This window comes from Thermobia domestica, chromosome 7, assembly GCF_964235325.1.
Source record: "Thermobia domestica chromosome 7, izTheDome1.hap1.1, whole genome shotgun sequence".
In the NCBI taxonomy this organism is placed as follows: Eukaryota; Metazoa; Arthropoda; class Insecta; order Zygentoma; family Lepismatidae; genus Thermobia; species Thermobia domestica.
Genome location: NC_137460.1, coordinates 35,922,936 through 35,945,814, shown reverse-complemented (window position 1 = coordinate 35,945,814; position 22,879 = coordinate 35,922,936). Strand labels below are relative to the sequence as shown.

General features: G+C 34.3%; 1 protein-coding gene across 1 annotated transcript; it reads right to left on the bottom strand.

The window, feature by feature from the left end:
• Positions 1-22,879, bottom strand: LOC145688852 (uncharacterized). The gene is made up of 7 exons (XM_081763019.1): positions 22,715-22,879; positions 18,974-19,050; positions 15,675-15,731; positions 9,412-9,534; positions 5,968-6,108; positions 4,218-4,346; positions 1-1,836 (listed from the first exon to the last, which is right to left on the bottom strand). Exons 1-7 carry the CDS (start codon positions 22,724-22,726, stop codon positions 1,749-1,751), a joined length of 627 nt encoding a protein of 208 aa, XP_081619145.1. The 5' UTR covers positions 22,727-22,879; the 3' UTR covers positions 1-1,748.

Below are 22,879 nucleotides of genomic sequence, written 5' to 3'. Positions count from 1 at the left end.
ATAATTTATTTAACATTAGTTGTAGTTTTGTCTACACCATAAGAAAAGAAGTTAATATTCTTATTTTAATGACAATAGTATTTATATTATAATATGCGCAGGAAGATTGATTAAAAAAATGACAACACTTAATAGCTAGGCTTCAAATAGTTAGGTAAATTTCAAATATGTTAACAAAAGTAAATTTGGATTTATTTTTCATTTGTTAACACTAAGAAAGTTTACACTTGAACAGATTAATACAATCATAGAATATTTCGCTTGGCCAGACTAAACAAGACAATAGTACAATAATATATAAATGGTACCTGTTCAAACATACAAAGTCGACATATTTCTTTCAGTTTTTTTTTCAACTTCAGTAATATATGATTGATGATGTATGCTATTACGAAAATCCTTCACATTTGATATTTTTCATGATACTACATTTTGCTTTGTTTACATAATTTTACAGTTACCATCTAATTACCATAAATATTTGGTGTGATTCGTCTTTCCAAATAAATAGTTTCAAATTTTGTAAAGATTAAGTATTACCAATAAATTTTTACAAGTCCAAGAAAGTTTGATTAAAAATAGTGCTAAATGTGAGTCCTATTTTGCTAATTTTTATGCGTTTCTTTTTTCCTAAGTAATTAAGATATTTCTACAATAGTTGACGAAAACATGAATTTATCTCGATAGTTGGGAAATTATAAGTGTGTTAATCACTACTATATAATCATTGCTAATATATTTTTGCTGCATTGAATAAAACAAGCAATATGGAAATACTATTTCATAAGAAATACATGTATTTCTATTTATTTTTTGGTGCTTATTATTGTTATTATTAATTATTATTATTATTGATTTCAAAATTGAAGGGTACATCTAAAATCGCATAAAGGGTCAGACAAAAAGCATGTTTGATCATTGAGCAGGAAGGAGGGGGTCGTGAAGTACGCTGGATTTACTTAGAGAGGTGCCAGGAAAAAACAGTTGGGAAACTCTGTTTAGAAATCCGGAAACTTTAAATCAGTAGAAAACAATCGAAAATTCTGATTATGTGTATCGTACACGAGCATTGAGCTGTATGTTTGAGATTGTTCACACCTTTGTGGAACTCTTAAAATTCCTTTAGTACCAGTATTTTAGAATTCTCATAAGGAAAATTGTTTTTGTTCGCTTGCTTAGGTTTACATTGTAAAACACAAACATAAGCTTTTTTTTTTTTTTTAAATCATACTCTTGCAAGTTATAGTATTTTCTTTCATATTTGGATAAAGAAATGTCCGCATATTAGTTACTAACTAAATTATATAACAAAATTATTATTTAAATTAATTAATCCAAATTCTTATTCTTTAATAATTTTCATAGTTTGGAGGTATATTTTTAAATATTAAATACTGTTTTCTTCTTTTTGTATTTTACGTGTGTAAATACTTGAAGCCTAGTTTTTAAGTGTATAAATATAATGATCTAAATTACGACGCAACTGAAAATTTTAACAGACCAATATATAATGGAAAACAATTATACAAAAATTTATATGAACATTTAAAACAACTATTATTGCTCAAAAATTTAATGGCAGACAGTCATTTAGCAAACGAACTGCTTGTAGCATGTTTCAACACGTTTTATATGTACTGTATGTACAGACACATAAATAACGGAATTCAATTGGAAGGTGGATGGTATGCTTTCCTTTAGAGTATTTCGATAGAGCGGGTTCTTCGGTTTCATTTTTTATTTTTATTTTACATTTCTTCAGGTACTGCTTGTGTCGATTCTTGCGTATCTGCCATTGCAATAGCATCTTCAACAGGCGTCGTGGCTTGTCGTCTTCTGAAAATTAAAACAAACCAAATGATTTAAAAAATGGTGTAAATAATGGAAAACTGAAAACTTTTAACATACTCTATATCAAGGTGAAATATAAAGGGTTACAAGTGATTCGTCGAGTTTTAATACTATAATTCTGAATCAGTGATGTCAACCCGTGGGAAAATCCCATTTTGTGATACTTTCTGATATTAATTTTTCTGGAAGGGATAAAGGGATTTTTTTTTTCGAAATTGACCACATTTATGAAAGTTTTAATAATGCACGCCAACAATTTTTTTAGGGATATGAAATAGGTATAATGAATCGTTAATAAGTGTCAAATCAGTGTTAATTGTCATTTTTTTTTCTCGAAGTAATTTGTTATCTGGAAAGTACATGTTGTTTGTGGAGTGATTTAATCATGTGTGATTCTCAAAAATGAATCACAAAGGAACACAAATTGTACTGCATTTCTGACATCGAAATATACTTGTTTTCGATTAAGGAGAACACTTGTACATAAATTATTTTATAGACATGGAACACTTGTTACTCAGATATTTAAAAACTTAGTAATATGGATAGAGTTGATTATTATCTTTCATATTCTGTTTTTTTTTTTTATTTTAATAATCGCTATTACATGGAAAATTTAACGGAAAAATGGGATTTTTTTGCCTGTCGAGATGGGATTTTATAATGTTTAAGATTGGTATCATTGTTCACATATATAGACATTCTTGCCATCAACAACTTGGCAACCCAACTTAATTTGCAAGATGGCGACTTTGCAGTAGAAAGCATTTTGTATTTTTCCTCTCTGTTGTTATCGAAAAGAGTGAATTTTACGAAGATAGTATGAAACACAAACAAAGAATACACGAAGTCAGAAAAACTGGAAACTTGGAGGATAGTAGCGCCTCTAACATACTACAACGGAACTAACCAATCGATCTGGCGTCAGCTACGCGGAAATTTCGAAAATATTGGCAAAAAGTGGACGAAAGAGTGACGTTTGCATTGCCACCATTTGCGTTTTTGTATTTTATCTCGTGGTATGAAATAGAATCACAGGGCTTCTAGAGCGTCCAACAAGATGAGAGTTTTTCACCTCATTGTCACACTGAAGCGTTTTGCTTGGTTACGGAAATTTTGAATACACTTTTACAATCCTTGCTATTTCTCTTCTACATTTACATACAGATGATTTAACATGCTCTAAAATCTATGTCATAAATACCTGGTGTGTCCTCCAACTGATCTAGTGGCTAAGACTTGTTACTTTGATGCACGCGGTCATGAGCTCGATCCACGGTGATTCAGCACAAAAGGTGGGTGAAATAATAATCGATATCTTTTAGCTTAAATGACATAGTCGTGGGACGTTAAAGTAGAAAATATAATTTCATTTCAATTTCGAGGTATCTAGTGAAATGGTGAGCTTTTTGCAATTCTTAACATGCCAGAAAATTCACCACTTTGTAGATACATTTCATCTAGTTTCTTAGATATCCTCCAGACGGCAAAGAAAGAAAACATAACTTCATATAACGGGATATTGTACAAATATACATCCTCTTGCTTACTATAGAAATCAGTACGGAGCATACGTTATCCGTATGCTACATAGGCACTGCCCTTAGGTGTTACATCATGCCGTTGGAGGATGTCTGACATCTAACAGTTTTCCGTATATCACATACATATACTTATGTTACCTTCGTCGGCTATATGTTATATACGTCCATTTGTATGTAAGATCCTGATCGCCTACATTGTTTCATACAGAAAGTACGTATAGATGGAACACTTATACAGAAAATATTATAAAACATGCGTTTTCAGTTATACGTCTGCTGTATGTTAAGTTCAAAAACTATAGGAATTACGCTGTAACCTATCTTTTTAAGTACACCAACTACATTTTTTTCTCAGTGTATTTTTAAAATTTTTTGTGTCATTGTAAAATTGGGAAGTCTTTCAATTTAACGTCCCATGGTTATATCCATTAGGCTAAGGGAGACGGATGACTAAGGGAAGTGAATGATGGCGAAAGAATTAGTGGAATGAATTTGTAGGAGGAAACGGGAGTATCCCGAGAAAACCCGCGGAGACGATGCTTGTCCACTATATACTAACTTGGCCGGGGGTCGAACCAGAGTCTTCACGCACCAGAGGTAAATGCTGTACCACTGAGCCACTTTATCGCTCTTCGTAAAATTGGAGATGATATGAAATTAGACATATCTAGTTACTTCCCTTACAATTTTTGTATTATAGAAACTAATTTCATCCACATTGCTAAGCTCGTTGCTTGAAATACAAACGTCATTTGAGGATCTTTAGAGATAAATTAGAATTAAAAAAAAGATAGAGGCTCCAACAAAGTAAAGCTAACTTACCCTCTTAATCCATTTGCGAACGTTGTTACTTCTGCGGGTATAGTTACTGGTTGTACAGAAGGACTAGATTCACCGCTAGCTTCGATCGCTGGTTCCTCTCCAGACGCTTCACCTTCAGTATCTCTTTTCCTAGAAAAGATCAAAAAAAGAATGAAAAGCAGTTTAATTATTATATAACCTAAATAGCTTAGTTTACAGCTCATGATGTAGGCATATGGACGATAAACATTCTTGATAGTTGAGTTAGAATAGGTATTACACGGACTCCTACTGCCATTTTTCCTCATCTTGCGGACCGATAGCTCACCACAAGAGTTTCTGTCGCAAACTGAATATAGATACGAATACAAAGAACGGAACGCAAATACAGATACTTGTCTATTTAATGAAAGCACCTGAAAAATGCACAATTTACTAAATTAATATCAGCTGGATCACCTTTCGCCCTCAGGACAGCTCTGATACGACGAGGAATGGAGTCATAGAGTTTCATTGCACCATTTTGCATGCACTGCATCTCCATTCCGTGAGAGAAGGGATGGAAGATGAAATCTACCCCAGATTCCCGAATCCAAAACGTACCACAGTTGCTCAATTATGTTCAGACCGAAGGTTTTGGTGGGCCAGGGAGGTGATCAAATTCATCCCCATGTACCTCAAAGCACTCGGGTACAGCTCTAATGGAATATGATGTCGTTGCCGGAAACAACATTTGGAACTAAACAGTCCCTTAAAATATCGATACAATCACGGACAGTGACCCACAACTGGTAAGTGTCACCACAGGATCCATTGAAAACCAGGACACTGTAGCTCACGGCATCAGAGAATCGCCAGCATGTTTCATGGTTGTGCAATGATATTGCGAATCATACGCTTCTATAGAAGTCTACTACACGTAAATACGACCCTTGGTTTGTAATATGGTGACCGATGACTCATCAGACCATATCAAACGTTTCTAGTCATCAATGGTTCCATTTTGTACGACGTGACTCCATTCGATATTGTCCGTTCGAGCTAAATCGAGCTAAACGCGTATAATACGTTTCACCTGTGTAACCCGACCTCTCATGTCCATGTCATGTAACTCGCAGCTGACTATGCTTGTCAACATAGACTGTGGGAGGTTTTGAATCGCACCGCAGTTGAAGGGATCTGTCACTGAGGATTTTCTTAAGACTCTTTACGCCGATTTGATTTTGCCGTGAGTTTTCGAAATCGTCAATACCTTAGACGCTATCTCTCGCGATACACTCAACAAACGTGACACTTTGGTCACACACACACTACAGAACCGAGCGCCGACAACTTAATTTTCTTGGAATTCAGAGAGCTTACCCATTTGATGGCATCACTGTCTGCTCAGTTCACTGTGTACTATTGTTCGTTTTACTGCTCCTCAGGTAGTACGAAGTTTGCCCTAACACACCACCATCAGAAACATGGCGCTGTGGTCGCTAACTAACGTTGCCAACCCAGACAACTGATATTTCCAACTTCGGCTGTTTCTATTAAATTAGTAAATATATGTATTTGAACTAAAGGCATACAAATTTCCACAGATATGAATTGTAAGTATTAATTTGCCCACGTAACTTTCATTCTAGTATTCTAAGTAGTGCATTCTCACACATTCTTTACCAACTAAAGCCCTTGTTTCCATTAATTTCCGTTTAAACCCGTGTCTATGCTGTAGAAGTATTGCATGTTCAGTTTGAAGCAATTAAAGAGGAAAATAGACTCTTACTTGACAACCTCAGTGGAAGCTTCTGCTGCTTTCTCATCTTCTGCGAGAGTTGCCATCCCTGTGTTCGATTCAGGTTCCTCAGTCGTGTCATTATCAGAACTCATTCCTAACTTTTCTTTAATCCATTCAATGACATCACGCCTGTAATTAGAATAATGGACGATCAGATTATTGAGAATCATATCCACTCCGTGTGCATCACAATTAGGAATATTGGCATCACTGTTAGGAAAATGTGTGTCACTATAGAAAAACATGTGTCACTATTCCGGTTATTGGTATCATTGTTAGGAGAATGTGTGTCACTGATAGAAGAATGTGTGACATCTTTAAGAGAATATGTACCACTGTTAGGAGTATTGGCATCACTGTTAGGAGCATGTATGTCACTATAGGAGAATGTGTGTCACGGTTAGAGGAACCAGCAGATAAAAATGAACAATAATTATTGGCAACAAAATACACACTTCATACTTCTTGTTCACCATATTATATATATAAGGTCCCAAGATTATACACCAAGGTTAAAGGAGACGATAATAATGAAATGAATACTAATGGTGAAGTGGCGAAAGGAAAGGAAACGGGGAAACCCCGAGAAAACTCACATACACAGTGTTTGTCCACCTCAAAGCCCACTTGAAGGGAGCTAGGATCAAAACAGGAACCGTGCACACTAGAGGTGAGCGTTCTATCACTGAACCACATCGGCACCCGTGCAAAAATCCGTTTTTCTTGATGTGGTTAAATTCTTCTAATGAGAATTTACCTTCAAGTATCTATAATTTTGTGCAGTTCGATGTCAACTATCCATTGATATACGTATATCTCAACTTTGGATAATATTATACTTGGAGAAAAATGTATAAAGTTTAAGAGATAACTAGCTGAACCTGCGCTGTCTATTCAGCGCATCGTTCTATTATGACCATGAATCTCCTTCCCACTGTGCATGTCTTTTTACTCACACAAGTAAAGGATAGGAGACTCACAAAGGAAGTGAACTTTTATGTATAGATGTTAGAGTGAGTTTCTAGCAAATTTGTTGAAGTAAACAAGTAGAAATATTTTTTTCTATTAAATCCATATCCGTCCGAGTACGCCTCATTGCGTCTCTTGAGACCTTTGAAGTTTCCAGCAAGCAATAGGTTTTGCCATTCAGATTTAAGCATAGCGCCTGCTATATCCGACAACCCGCCATACGTAACTTCTCTACTGGTTGCCTAACATCGTAGCTTCGGCTGCAACAATGTTAATCTTATGGGATCAAAACGGTCCCTAAAATGTTGAATAGAACAATAACGACACGGTTTTTGAAAATTTGAATGAGAACTGGACAATCTACACAAAATTTGGAATCGACCAATGAAAACAGCAAGTTTGTAGCACTTGTGGTTTTCGAGATCTCATTGTTGAAAGGATTGGAGACAAACATAGAAACCTAGCATTTTAATACATAGGTATATAGACTAGCTGAACCTGCGCTCTCTACACAGCGCACCATTCGCATATGAGCATACATCTCCTTTTCATTCCTTATAACATCTGTACATGTCCCTTTGCAGATACAAGTGAAAGAAGTCTTGATAAAACATCGGCAAGGGGAGATTTTTTCGATTATTTTTCTCAATATCTCGCATCGTTTGTAAGATTTGAGCCTACTTCAGTTTGGAGTTGCTAATTCATGTATAACCAGTGTTTTCTTTCTTCTTGTATGCAGTATGTAATAAGCAAATACATTACATATACAATTAATTATAATGTTAGTGATATATGGTGTTCATTGAGTAAAACACTCTAAAAATAAAGATTCATCTTAGACTGGAAAAATGGCTATCCTTCCTTTTTCATTATTATTTGGCCGTCAAACAAACGCCTGAGACATATACAACTCCTATATACAACAATGTGGTGTTGAAATGTATAATGGATAGGTATTATGCTTTAGTTTTTTTTTTTTTTTAATTTCATCACTTCCAGTGTACCCGTAAAACTGTAATAAAGAAAGAATGGTCATGTTTCTTTAAATATTAAATTAGAACAGAATATTATAGTTTAAAAGAACTCCAAAGATGGCAGCACAATCCACATCCATTGATTTTGGAGAAGGCTTATTAAAATATAAAGGTTTTGAAGAATAATTTAAAACATAACTTACAGATTACTTAAGGAATGTTCGGTCAATTTTTTTTTTTCATATTTCTAGCATCGATATATACATTTATCCTACGAACTGGTTTCTATCATCTCGATTGGAAGGTATCTAAAGTCTGTATGTTTCTGAAACTCAAGAAACCACCGCATTCTGTACAGTCCTATCGTCCAATCCAGTTAACTTCCACGTTGGGTAAAGTCTTTGAAAAAATACTCGTATCTCCTTTACACCCATACATTATGGATCTACAACTTCTACCTCTCATCAAACTGGATTTCGACCTCATTATAGCATAAATGATCAACTACTTCGTCTAACTACCATTATTAACAATCACTATAATGTCTCTTCCGTCCTGTCTCGTTTTAATGGATTTGGAAAAAGCTTTTGATCTAATTTGGCATTATGGATTATTTTATAAACTTCTTAAACTGGGTCTTCCTGTTACATACCTCAGAGTCATATTTTCTTTTATACTCAACCGAATAGCCTATGTCAGCATAAACAACTCATTATCACATCCAGTCTTCCCATACACAGGAGTACCGCAAGGTTCTAGTCTATCTCCTCTTTTATACATACTCTATGCTTCCGATTTACCGTCTCCATCGCCGAACACTTATCTCTTTCAATATGCTGATGATAAAGCTTTTCTTACACTTTGAAAAACGATACAGCAGATTAATACAAACTTAAAGACTACAATTACTAGCTTTCAGAATTGGTTTAGTAAATGGAGACTTTCAGTTAATGAAGACAAAAAACAAACACTTGTTATTTTACCTTCTAAATGCCGCAGTAAAGTTAGACGAAATCCAAATTTGCTACAGATACGTGTGGGAGATCACTTTCTTCAACCAGCTAAAACAGTAACATACTTAGGAATCATTTTTGACAATAAGTTGCGATGGACACCCCAGCTTCAGAAACTTGTTATCAGAGGTGATGTACCATTACCTTAATTTCATAAGAGGCGATGTACCAGTGCAGCTAATTGTTGGTGTTATACTTTATCTTTGGACATTTTTCTTCGTTACACGCTAATTAAGTTGTAGAATTTACGGCGAATTTTGCAACGTTAGAAAAAGAAAAAGATAAAGTTAATATTTTGGATATATAAAAGACCTTATTGAAAGGAAGGCAAGAGCATGACTATTATGATAATTTTTCATTTACTTACAGTTAATTGTATTTCTTATAATAGCTGCACTCAAATAACATTTTCAGTTACCGAGTTTTTGTATTCTATTTGATATAAAATACTGTATTTTATTACGTGTAATACTTACTTTTCTCTTTCAACATCCTCATCATCATCATGTGCTTTAGGCCCTGCTGAACAGTTACTTACAAGACTGTAATGTTTTTGTATAATTACTTGATGGATTATGTATACTGGGTGGTCTTGGTCACTGGAAAGAGAGATAATTATTACGAATCTCCAATATATAACATTCCCATGTTCGTTTCCTTAAGACATAATAAGTCTCTTAAAAGAGAAACAGTTTTATAGAGAAAGGCGAAGAAAATCATGTAATTATCTAGTAAATTTGTTGAATTAGATAAAAAAATAGAATAAAAGAAAAACAATTAACCAGTCATAGAAATCATTTATACATAAAGTAGAAGAGAATATTCAAGGGACCTCGAAGCTATTTTGAAACTTTATTAATTACAAATATATATAACTACGTGATGCAAGAAACAAAAACACGGGTATTTTCCCTTCCTCTTCCGCTGTGGTGCCTTCCTTCCACATACCTAAAATACATATCAGCGGAAAGCTTCCTTCTTCAAGAACACATTGATACAAAAATTATCTTCCTATCTTAATTAGGGAGTGAGCTATTGATGTTTAAATTGAGTCACATTAAGGAGCGAGCAGAATGTGACTATTTCACAGCATCAGACGGCTTAATGGCCGTAACTCTGTAACGACGCATTTCCTGACATATACTCATATGAACTTTTTTTTTTTTTTTTTGCTTGTCTACCCATAAGGAATTCATCCCTGAAATTTTGCCATACCTTTTTGTTACACCCTGTACATGTACGTTTCTTCAACTATCAAATGACACATGAAGAAAAAAGGGAAAGAATCTACAATCAAACAAAGAAATTGATTGTACATTTGCTTAATAACATTTTAAAAAAATGTATATTGCTCAAGTTCATCTTGTTATGAAATAACGTGAACAGACACGTAATGAAATGTCATATTGTTTAGATATTAGTGCAGTAATTGAAAACAAGTGTAAGTAATCAATTTTAAAAAGTTAAAATCGAATAAATCTACCTGTTATGCTGAGATTTAAACTTATATATTTGAAGGATATGCAGAATTACTTCGTACGACATTGTGCTACAGATGCTATCTTATATTAAAAAATAATGTGTTATTTACACATATGAAGCCATTTATTTCTATATACAACGAGCGTCATTCTGTAGATGTTTATATGTTTCTTTTTTGTAAAGCTTTCGATCACATAATTTTTAGTTTAGAAATTGTCAAATTTTGCGTCCTCCTACTGCTTACTAAGGCTATTATCTTCGTATCTAAATAATCGAAAACAGTTTATTACGTACAGATAGGGAAACTCATTTAACTTTGAATATGAGATCTGGCATACCACAAGGTTCAAATTTGGGACCACTTTTTCCTGTTATTTATAAATGATTTTCAACCTGTCATCAAATTTTCAAACTGTCTTCTATTTGTTGATGATCTTAAACTATAGAGGAAAATAGCTAGTTGCATGCGCGCCGACTACGTGGGTGGTCCGGGGCTCCGGCACCCACACAAATAATCTTGTGGTTGCGCCGCACTCACAAGATTTTTAGTTTGGACACGAGTTTGAACTCATTCCTCTTGCTTCAGGTCAGCCGTGCTACCGACTGAGCTAGGGCAGCCTCAACTAATCCTTATGACAGTGTTCATAAAAGATTTTAACTAAAAACAAATCAAATATCGAAACTTCCCTGAAAACGTATAGGCTAACATGTCCCGCCATTGATATGCACCCACATGAATTTTGGAAAGTCGGCGCCATTGGCTAGTTCTACAGGCTGTTTCGATTTACAGAAATATTTAAGTGAATGTTATGAATGGTCTCTAGGTAATAAACTTGACTTTAGTGTAAGCAAATGTTTTGCAATTGCATGTTCTGTGCAATATACGATACTTCTCTTAACTTTGAACATAAAATGAATGAGAAATTAATTAAGAAAACAACTTGGACAAAATATCCAGGTACATTATTAGGTAGTAGCCTTACTTATCAACCACACATCGAGAAATGTATTAATAGAGCATATACAAGGCTTTCGTTTTTTTTTCTATTGTGGAATTCTAACTAACTAACTCTATGGCCTATGAAACCCGGAGGTTCATTGCCGCATTCACAAAAGCTCTCCACTGACTTCTATCCTTAGTCAATTGGATCCAGTTTCAACTTTATATTTCTATTTCTGCGAGATCCATCTTAATATTGTCCTCCCATCTGCGCCTAGGTCTTCCTAATTGTCGTTTTTCGATTCGACTTCCAGTTAAAACTTTGAAAGCGTTCCCATTTTCTTCTATTCTGGCTACATGACTTGCCTACATGAGCCTCCTAAATTGATGACCCTAACAATGTTTGGCAAAAGCTATAAATTATGTAGTTATGAAGTTTCTCTTATGAAGTTTCCGCCATTCTCCATTTTCGTTTCTCTTGGGTCCGAATATTCGTCTCAGGATCTTGTTCTTAAATACTTTTAGTCTACTTCCTTCCCTCAAAGTAGACCACATGTTTCTATTTTTATTTCTGTTTTCTTAACGGTGAGAGACATACTCCGAACAAAGACACAGATATTTCTAACATCCAAATACATATCACTTCTAAATTATGTATCTGATTAAAGTAATGATATGTTGCCGAAACTGTAACAGAGATACTAATAATGAGTGTTCACTTAAGTCAGAACTAATTTTTACTTAGATGATAGTGAGCATTTAGGTTGTCCATGCAGAACTTATTCAAAATTACGTGGAACAAACGTGTAAGTAAATTTAAGGCATAGAAAAGTTAACTATGAGACGATTGGTTAGCGATAATGTAAATGCAGTGTATATTTATAAAGGTAACCAGAAAAGTTCTGTCGCTATTTCACCCATCATCTTCGAACATCTATATGTCACCTAAGACCTACCTGAAGATCAAAAATAGTCCCCATCAGCATCGATGACCTTCTGCAAACATTCCAGAAGGCCATGGATTCCATCGCGGTAGAACTTGGCGGGCTATGAAGCGAAGAAGGTATCAAGTGCATTTTGCATCTCTACTAGGGATTTGAACTGGCGTCCTCTAAGGTGATTGTCCAAGGAATGGAACGGTTTACAGTCGGGAAACATGGCGGATGCAATAGTGTTTCCCATCTAAGGCGTAGAATGATGTCCCGGGTCATCCTATCCACGTGGAGTTTAGCTTTGTTCTGAAGAGGAGGACCCCTTTGCGATTCAGAAGCCCTGGCTCCAGAGTTTTGAGTTTTTCTAGAACACAGCTCAACTGCTGACAGTATATAGTTGCATTGATGCTCTGACCAGTTGCTAGCAGTTCCCGATGCCACAAGTGGTCCACCAAACACACAGGAGGACCTTCTTCTGGTGCAGTGCTGGATTCGGCTGTTTTGAAACCGGTTCATGGGATGCTAACCAATGATGACGGCGCTGTGGAGCTTCCCACTTCTCATCACATGTCAATATCCTGTCCAGAAAAGGCTCCTTTCTCAGACGAAACAGCAAAGAGACACAAGTGTCTGCTCGTGTTCCCTTCTGGCCCGGAGTCAAATCATTCGGAACCCATAGACCCAACGTGTAGTGCTTCCCAAGTTGATGGAAGTACTGCCGAATGCTTTCTCTACTCACACTGAATTGTAGTCTCAGTTTCTCACACGTGTGGCCACAGTTCTCCTCAGTTTCGTCACTCTTCCTAAATTTGTTAAACTACCGCTGCCGTAGTCACGACACCCTCAGCAAGGGCCTCACAAATCTTCCGCCCTGCTGCAGCGGCGTTTGACCCCAATTTGAACTCGTACAGCATACACGCCCTTATGACGCTCTATGGAGGTCCCATATTCATTTTGTCTTTACGCAAGTTCACGGTGTAACTGAACTGCCACAACCAGGTAGTATACTGGATATACCCTCACCAGCAACTGACTTACGTCTTATCTCCATTCGAAGCCAAAGTTTTTCACTGCAGTTTTGGCAACAAGAGCCGTGTGGGATGGAGCATTGTCATGCAGTATAAAGTTCAACGCACAGCGTCTGATTTGAATGACAGCCTCCAACAATCTGACTCAGCTAAGACAGTTAAAACTGATACATTATTTGTTCCATAGATGATTTATATGTCATGAGTGGCTTATTACCAGTAGTGGAATATTACTGCGCCAGACCTGAAACTTTTGCAAATACTCTCGTATATGCTTCAAAAACTTTCGTGGAGATGAGACCAGATAGAGATCCTGCAATTGAAATATGTACACTTTCCGAGACAGACATCAGTTTAACGACATCTTTTCGATACAGGACAGCCTCAACTCTTGTCTCGTAAGGAGCTATAATCTCCAACCTCCGTATGATAATTGTAGATGCCACTGTGGCAGAACTCAACGGAAAATGAATCAAATATCCAGCATGTTAATTCCAAGCTGTGGAGGTGTTGAAAAATAACTTGTACGCTGTAATTAGATACGTCTAGCAATGTTTCACATTAAATACGTCACCAATGACTGTTATCTGCCTAAATAGTCACCTTGAGCTCAGTGACATATGCAGCGGAAGATTTTGAGGTTTAACTCCTCCTTGAGTAAGATATTACAAAAAATGTACTTTTACTATATTAAAATATATTTACTAAAATCACACTAGTCTTAAAAGGAACAGTGATTTCTTTTTTAAAGGAAATGAAATTGAGTGTTTGAGCTCTCCCCTTGACGAAATTCTGCGTATGCCACTGATGAGTGCCTTGTTATCTATGCTTGTGGTATTCTTATTCGTAGCACATCATGGAAGTTCTTTGCTGCTTGGGTTTACAGTTAAAATTTTGAAAACGTTCTTATTTTCTTCCATTGTGGCTACATGGCCTGCTCACCTAAGCCTCATAGACTTGATGACAATAACAATGTTAGATAAACCGTGTAAATTATGCACTTCTTCGTTATGAAATTTCCGCCATTCCCCATTCCCATCCCTCTTGGGTCCGAATATTAGTCTCAGAATTTTATTTTCAAATAATTTCACTCTGCACTCTGTGAAAGCACTGTTGTAACGTTCGTTCATTAATCCAATGCTATGCCGAATGCATTGAATATTTTTTCCCTCTTTCATCCTAGTTTAAACTCATAAAGCGTACAGGTATGTATAAAACTCTTATTAGGTTCTCATGTGTGACTGATCTGCTCTCAATGAATTCTCATTTTAGCTACGGTGACCACAACCAAACGTCTCAAAGACGAAACACTCACGAATACGGTTACCCTTCTCGTTTAATTCATCTCGAAAAGAAAGTCGTAAAGAGTGTGCAAGTGCCATCATGTGGAGAAATCCAATAGAATGTTTTGGGCTGCCTAATAACTATTAATATTATTATGAACTAAGAAATTAACTAGAAAAGTATTTTTGCCACACATTAAAACGTAAAGTGCTATTCAAATTAAGGATATTCGTTATATATTAATTAAAATTTTACCTGAATAGTTCGGGCTTTGTCCCAGGTTCGATTCTAAGCGGGCACATAGATTTTTCAACGTTGACTTGTCTTTGAAGGTGCTTCGGAAACTATTTGAATTAAAAAGTACCTAGTTCATCTAGAAAGTTATGGTGGCTTTTATGGAAAGATGCTTGTAAACAGATTTCTGAAGCTTTTTACCTTTAGATTGTAACAATGATCTTTTACCGATGTGATTTCTCTCAAAAGCCACCACTGGTAGAAAGATACGAGCAGAAACATAATGGCTGTCGCAAGCTGACCATACATTCCGACTTTTGGTCACATATAGTTTTACACTGGTTATAGTTCCACGAAAGAAAATGCAACTATTATTGAACTTTATGAAATAATATGTACCAAAAAATGGCAATTTTTTCAACACTACTGCGTAAACTTAAGATTTTGACGAAAATGTAATTTTATCCGTGATTACATAGGAAATGCCGGTTCTCGTTTCACAGTAGTCAATATTTCCCTTTCCTATCTTCTGTACTATCTAACTGGTTCAAATTGTTGATAGAGTAATACTATCAGGAAAAAAGGTCTTGTTGTCCAGAGTATTACTGTTGGAAGTTCAAAAATGTTATGCTCACATCGTATTTCCTAACTCTGTGTTACCCAAATTAAATTCGTACAAAAAAACAACAGATACGTATTTTGTAATTTTAAAAATTTCTAAAATGTAATATAAGAATTCTGAATAAGTGAACCAAGAATAGGAAACATGGTCTCCATTTCTTATAACTTGTATACGCCATTCAATATTTGTATATAATAGAAATAATGCATTCTCTTACCCATCATCATCCATCTCTATTGTTGAGTTATGTGGCTCAGTACCAAAGATGTCTCGACTGCAAGAAGAAGGAGAACACAATTAAAACATTATATTAAGTAGTTGTTGCATTTCAACATTTATACTTTCTTCTAAGAAGCATTTCTAGACACTACTATTCCCTAATAACTATAACTAACTTATAACTAGAACTCTGTGGCCTATGGAACACGGAGGTTCAATGTCGCGTTTACAAAAGTTCTCCATTGACTTCTGTCCTTAGCCAACTGGATCCAGTTTCTACTTTGTATTCCTATTTCTGGAAAATCCATCTCAATATTGTCCTCTCATTTGTGCCTAGATCTTCCTAATGGTCTTTTATCACTTGGCTTTCCACTTAAAATTTTGACGTGGCTAAATGACCTACCCATTTAAGTCTTCGAGACTAAGACAATGTTATATAAACGGTATAAATTATGTACTTCCTTGTTTCCGCCACCCCTTATTTCCATCCTTATTGAGTTCGAACATTAACCTCAAGATTTTAAATACTTCCATTCTGCTTCTTCCTTCAAAGTAAGAGACCATGCTTCGTAACCGTACAGTACAACATGCATGTAATTATTGTTTTTATATATTTTAAGCTTCAAATTCTTCGACATAATTCATGATTTTGGACTGAATAATAACTCGATTTCTTGTTGTCAATCGACATTTAATTTCTTCTTAGATATGGTCTTGGTTACTTAACATTGATCCTAGATATCTGAAAGTATTCACTTTGTTGAAAGTATTATTTATATTTTTACGTATTCCTAATTTGTAGAATTACAATCAGAATTACGGCTACGTATTTAATTTTCTCTGGATTTACTCCTAAACCCATGTTCCTGCAGCTATTCAATAGAATTCCTGCATTTCTTCTTATTTTCCTCATATCACCTCCGAGGAGCAAATATACCTCTTCAGCATAATCCATGACTTGGTGAGTGTCATTCAACTGTAGGCGTTGGTTGATATCTTTGATTTTCTTTATAGCATACTCTGGGGGGGGGGGGTTAATACTAAAGGAGACAACGCATCTCCATGTTTCAGACCATTTTTAACGTGAAAGCTGATGGATAACTATTTTTCTACTTGGACTTTATTTTGAGAGTCATTTAAAAACGCCTTTTTCAACACGAAGACACTGCAAAACTGCATGAACTCCATGCAAAAACGGTTTAATTAATCTAGTTATCAAATCGAATGGATATCCAGTTAAGTATTAGCTCAAATCAAAAGTTATTTTTGAACAAACCTAAATTTAACCTTCGTTAACATTGGTTATCACATTTTGTAAAGTATTACCCATTATTGCAGATATAGGTATCTTCTGTACTTAATTTGCATTCTTTTTAAACTTTCCTTTAAATTGATGTATATTTCATTGTACGTTTATGCTTACTTGCATACAGACTTCTTATTAAACATTGTAAACGCATAAAATTACATGGAATTGCTATTAGTTTTTCCATTACTGTATATACAATATACATTTGTAAAATGTTTTTTTTTAACTAGCGACATCTCTTGGCGTTAGGCAGAAGGCAGTGTAGTTAGTGCTAACTGCTAGCCTCGCTGAACGATTACAAATTGCATGACTGACAAACTGAGGGGTTATAATAAGAATTAAGAATATCTAAATGTTTTGCCTAGCTATTTATGCAACCGTAACCCTTAAATGTTTTAGTTTGCATATTATTATTACTCACAGACTGATATGTTTTTACAGTATAACTAGAATTAAAAATATTGAGTACATATTAAAATATGACCAAGAAGGCTCAATTATCTATTTATATCCTTATGAGATAGTTGAAAATAACAATTGATTTTATATTTATTTTTTTCCAGTTTCATATCACAGATGTCCACTAAACAGGTTAAAGAAAATATAAAAGAGGAAAACCGAAAAGACGGTTTCTGACGCGAATGAGAATCATCTACCCACAAACTTTTTTAAAATGAAAGTGTTAGATATTCTTCATACATTTAAAACGTGTTTTATTTAAAAGACAGAGAAAAGTTGAAAATAAACTGCTAAAGACAGTATAAGGAAGATCACGCGATTCCATGTATGAGTTATTTCGAAGGAAATTTTGCTGTAAGAAAAGCTACATATCCTTTATTGTAGGCAACCCTTTGTTCTTTGCTGCGATGCAGGTTGCATAGAAACTAGGGCTTTTTATAGATTTAAAATAGGATATACAGGGTGGCCCAAAAGTAGGTATACAGTACAGTACTGATCAGCTAATTGCATTTTATTATCATTTCTTATTTTTAACCATCAGGTAGACTTAGTCTCTTTATTATATTTTGTTTTTAATGTCTTTTTACTTACATGTTAAGCTTGGAACACCGGAAACAAATAAACCCATAAACTAGAATTTTATACTTGACCAATACGGGAGTGTACACCTACTTTTGGCCCACCCTGTACATAAGCACTGTTAAAGTCACCGTTATTCTGGAAAATGTTCATGGATTGACTCTGCCGATAAAAATTCGTCTAGGTACCTATTGTAAAAGAATACAAACTTCGCTTTTGTTCAAGAGTTGTTCTGTGAAGTAACAGATGGACTAATAGTATCTTATAAGTCTTGAGATCCTAATAAGTGGCAAAGTCAGTGGGTTCCCACCCGGTGTGCCGCGATATACCGGTATGTCAGACAGTTTCATAGTGTTCGTTGCTAATTTTAGAGTTGAAAAATCATGAAGCATTTAATAAATGGTCAATATCAATACACTATACTAGTCAACGCCTCTTGCGGCAGCAATAATGTTCAGTATTACGTAGAGTCACTACTTTCTAAAAACTTCCAGGATTACACTATTATTACTATTATTATTATTATTATTATTATTATTATTATTATTATTATTATTATTATTATTATTATTATTATTATTACAATTCAAACTAGTGTTGCGATGTCATGAATAGGCTATTCAGTAAAGTGTGACGTCAGTCACAAAAGGTTGGGAATCACTAGGCTAAGTCATAAAACACTGATAAGGGAATGGCAACATGAAACTTTATTTACAGTTATTTAAAAGTAATCGCAATATGCATAGTTAGGCAGTTAAGCTTCGTGGTAAAGTAATCGAATATTTACAATCTATAGAAGTAAAAGTCAAGCTCATAATGCTATTGAAAAATTAGAATACTACTCTATGCACTCTCATTAAGTTGTGCTTTCAGAAACTCTTTTTCCGCTTCTTCAGAAGTTGCGAGAAATAACGATATGATATTAATGAAAGTTTTGTACAACTACTTACACTTCATTTGTTTCCACATGTGTCTGTGGAACTGGTGAAGAATTTGCCAGAAGAACAATTTGTACGAGAAATATAATCTGTGGAAGACAGAAAAACAAGAATTACAATGATTATTAAAACCAATAATTGTTGCAACATTTATATTCATATTTTGTAAGTTCTTGAAAGCAATGGATTTTTTCATTCATGATAATAATTATAAAACTTCTTCCAAAAAATAAAGTCTTAATCGATTTCACATACTAACTTGTTCAAAATGTTACAAACAAACAACATAGATAGCATATGAAAGTATTCTGAAAATTTGCACTACAACTCCTGTGCTATTATGCAACCATAATAACACTGAAAATGTATGGTTGCCTATAGTCATGGTACTTTATCGTAATTAACTTAGCGTCTAGTGAGATATTTCATAGTCCAGCTCCGAACATTACTGTTAGGCTCTAAAGAAATTTATCTGGAACCACCAGGCAGGGGCGGACCCAAGGGGGCGATCGGGGGGATCTCCACGCTCCCTAGAAGAGGAAACTTTCTTATTTTATATGTAAATAAAATTTATCCCAGAGTTTGTAGCTCTTAAAAATAGCTCTAAGTAGCAGTATTACAACCCATCGCTCCCCCAGAAGTCCGTCCTGGATGGGCCCCTGCCACCAGGAAGGTATAATCTGTCAAATAAAAAAGTAATTGCAACCGTGTGTGATTGTTAAGACAAATGAATGTCTTTGATGCAAAGAGTTACCCGAATGTGAAACAAGAACTCGATAACAGGCATTTCAAATCCGAAAATGCGGAAGTAGGGAGTAACTCACCACCTTCTTCAAGTAAATAGGGGATCCTTGCGATTTCAGTATACAAAGATAATTGTTTACAAAGATGTCTCAACCTTTATATTTTGTCATAATTCCAGAAATTAGTTTCATGATTTTTTCCGACTTCTGCCGAGTTATTGATAGTACATTCTCGGGAAAGACGAATTTGGAGGATCACTTCCTTAATATTATCACTTATAATAATCACTTATTTTTAATATTTTCAAATATTTAATTAAACATGGTTATGTGAGTATCGTCCACTTTGTCCGAAATAAAATATTAGCGCAAAAGTGTTAAATTATCTTTAAAATTGTGTTTAATTTTATTGTTGCAAGGATAATTAATAAAGCATGAAATTTAATACTCATTTGCTATGCGACGCTAACAGATTGGATTTTATTCGCAATATTAAAGAAATTGTTATTCGTCTACCCTTGTTTAATGATAGAATCAATTGAAAAGTGTTTGGGACGAAAAACATAAAAGTAGACCATAAATTACTTCGCTTCTCAACTCTATACAGTAAGTTAAAAGATTGTATATACCATATCATGAATTTCCTAGATTTTCAATATCATTGTTACAAACTATACAGTAGTGTTGGCCACGAAACGAATAAATTTCGTAAAAGTATTGTGTTGTCTCAATTCTTGAAAAACTAATCTACTCTTGTCTTAATTTGTAAATTTATGTCCTGATTTTTAAAAAAATCATCTAAAAGTTATCAAAATCATTCTGCGTCACGAGAAATCCATGAAGGATACCATATAACAACATTAAAATCATATTTATTATTGGAATATATTGCGTAATGACTTACATATCTTTAAATGTCGATATTTGCTCTTCATTGTGTTTATGCAATCACTTCATCAAATTCATTGTTTTTATACTGTTTGAGATCAAAGACTTGAATGAATTAATGTTGGCCACGAATCTCCAAAAATTTCTCGTCTCGTTTCGATTATCGTAATGGTTTTTCAACTCGTCTCAAATTTAAAACAAGGATTTTAGGAAAATGATCCAAAAATGGTTCAAAGGATTGCGATCTTGGCCAATAATTAAGTTTTGGATCAGGAGCCACAAAAGTTTTGGACAGCCACTAAATCGAGTTTTCGTACTTTTTAACGGAAAAAAGCACATCATACTGTGTTAAGTGATAGTTTGGGTTTTGGTTACAGTATTTGTAATTCTCCAGATATAAGACCTACAAGATTGAAATATATTGGATCGTTTGATCTGAAAAAAAAAAAAAAAAAACATACTTCCCGTCTCATAGATAACAGTAATATACAGAAAGAATTAACTTTACTAAAATGTAGTTATCACAGTGTTTGTGATAACCACGTTCGTGCATTAATAAATTGAATTCAACGTTCAAATTGAAATTCCCAATTTCATTTTTAATTCCTCATAAGCCTTTTAAAATCAAGATTTTTTAAAAACCTCTATGGATTATTCACTAGCACAACATAAGGTCTTACTGTAGCCAGCACAATGAAAACCTAATATTTATTATGATAATGCTAGAAATAGACACAAGAACAAAGATTCAAGTATGTGGATGTCTTCAGAGAAGATGTGGTTAATTTATCATTAAGTAGTAAAATGAAATATATCACTATGTTTCGCATATCTGCGATTAAGCATATCTAAGCAACATGAAATATGAAACCAAACTAATAAACAAGTGTTTCGTTTAGTTCTGACATTAACACTCAATTGGCAACGTCTCTTAGAAATATGTTATCTAGTAGATCATCAATCGATACATAAATAATCTTCGCATCATTTTGACTTTTATCTATTTGAACATTTGATGTATTATAAATAACATAATGTATATACATGTAATCCTTGTATCACTTTGAATTTTATTTGTTTGTTCAATATTCGATGTATACATGATTATCACCTAACTTTGAATTTTATGTATTTGAATAATTTTATATATAAATAGTCATCAAGTCACTGAATCTTATATATTGATTTATAAATAATATTTGCGTTACTTTGCATTTTTATCTATTTGAACAATTGATGTATCAATAATCTTAGTATCACTTTGTAAATGTTATTTATTTGAATTATACTTGATGTATAAATTGACTTCGCCTCACTTTAAATTTGATCTATTTGAACAACAATTGGGTGTAAATAATTTTCGTTTCACTTTGAATTTTATCTACTTGAACAATTTGATATATTAATATTCTGGATGTTATTTATTGGTTTATAAGTAATATTTACGTCACTTTGCATCCCAAGTAGCAAGAAAGATTTCGGCCGGTTGGTGCGTGCTTGACTTTTGGCTTTCTGCGTTTGCCCTGCAAGCGATACTTTAGATTCTTCGCAGAGCGTCATAACGTCACTGGCCGTTCACTGGACGTCACGGGCCGCCGGCGTAAAACACTTGTGTCAACCTTGAATGGAACACTGAATGCAAGTTTGCCCCCATGTAACTTTATTACAGGAATCCAGCTTGCGGCATGCTTGCACACTTTTAAAGCAAGCTGAATGCAAGCTTGCCGACTTTCAATGCAAGCTTACAGCAAGCGGTTCGCAAGTTGTCTCTGCTGCTAGAGATTTTATCTATCTGAACAACAATTAATATATAAATAATCTTTGCCTCGTTTGAATAATTTGATATATAAATAAATCTGCGCTTCACTAAATGTTGTCTGTTGATGTATAAATATTTGCGTTACTTTGAATTTTACCTATTTGAAGAACGTTTGGTTTATAAGTAGACTAATATTTATGCCAGATTCTTTTTACTAGTAGATCAACATTTATTGATGTGTATTTATAAACTGAAAACACTTTGAATTAACAACGAACATAATGCAATGTTAGCAGATTTAACTGAAAGAATTAAAAAAAAAAAAAAGTTTTAAATTATGGCCATCAAAGTTGTTATACTTACAAAAAGCTTCATTATATGTTTGTTTTCCTAAGGTTAATGTTGTTTAGAAACTATTCTTCAACTAGGTTTAGAGAGACACACACATACACGCTCACTACACACTGTTCAAATGTAGAACACCTTGTGGTTTTATATGGGTTTTGTTTATCTCGTTTCAGGTATTAT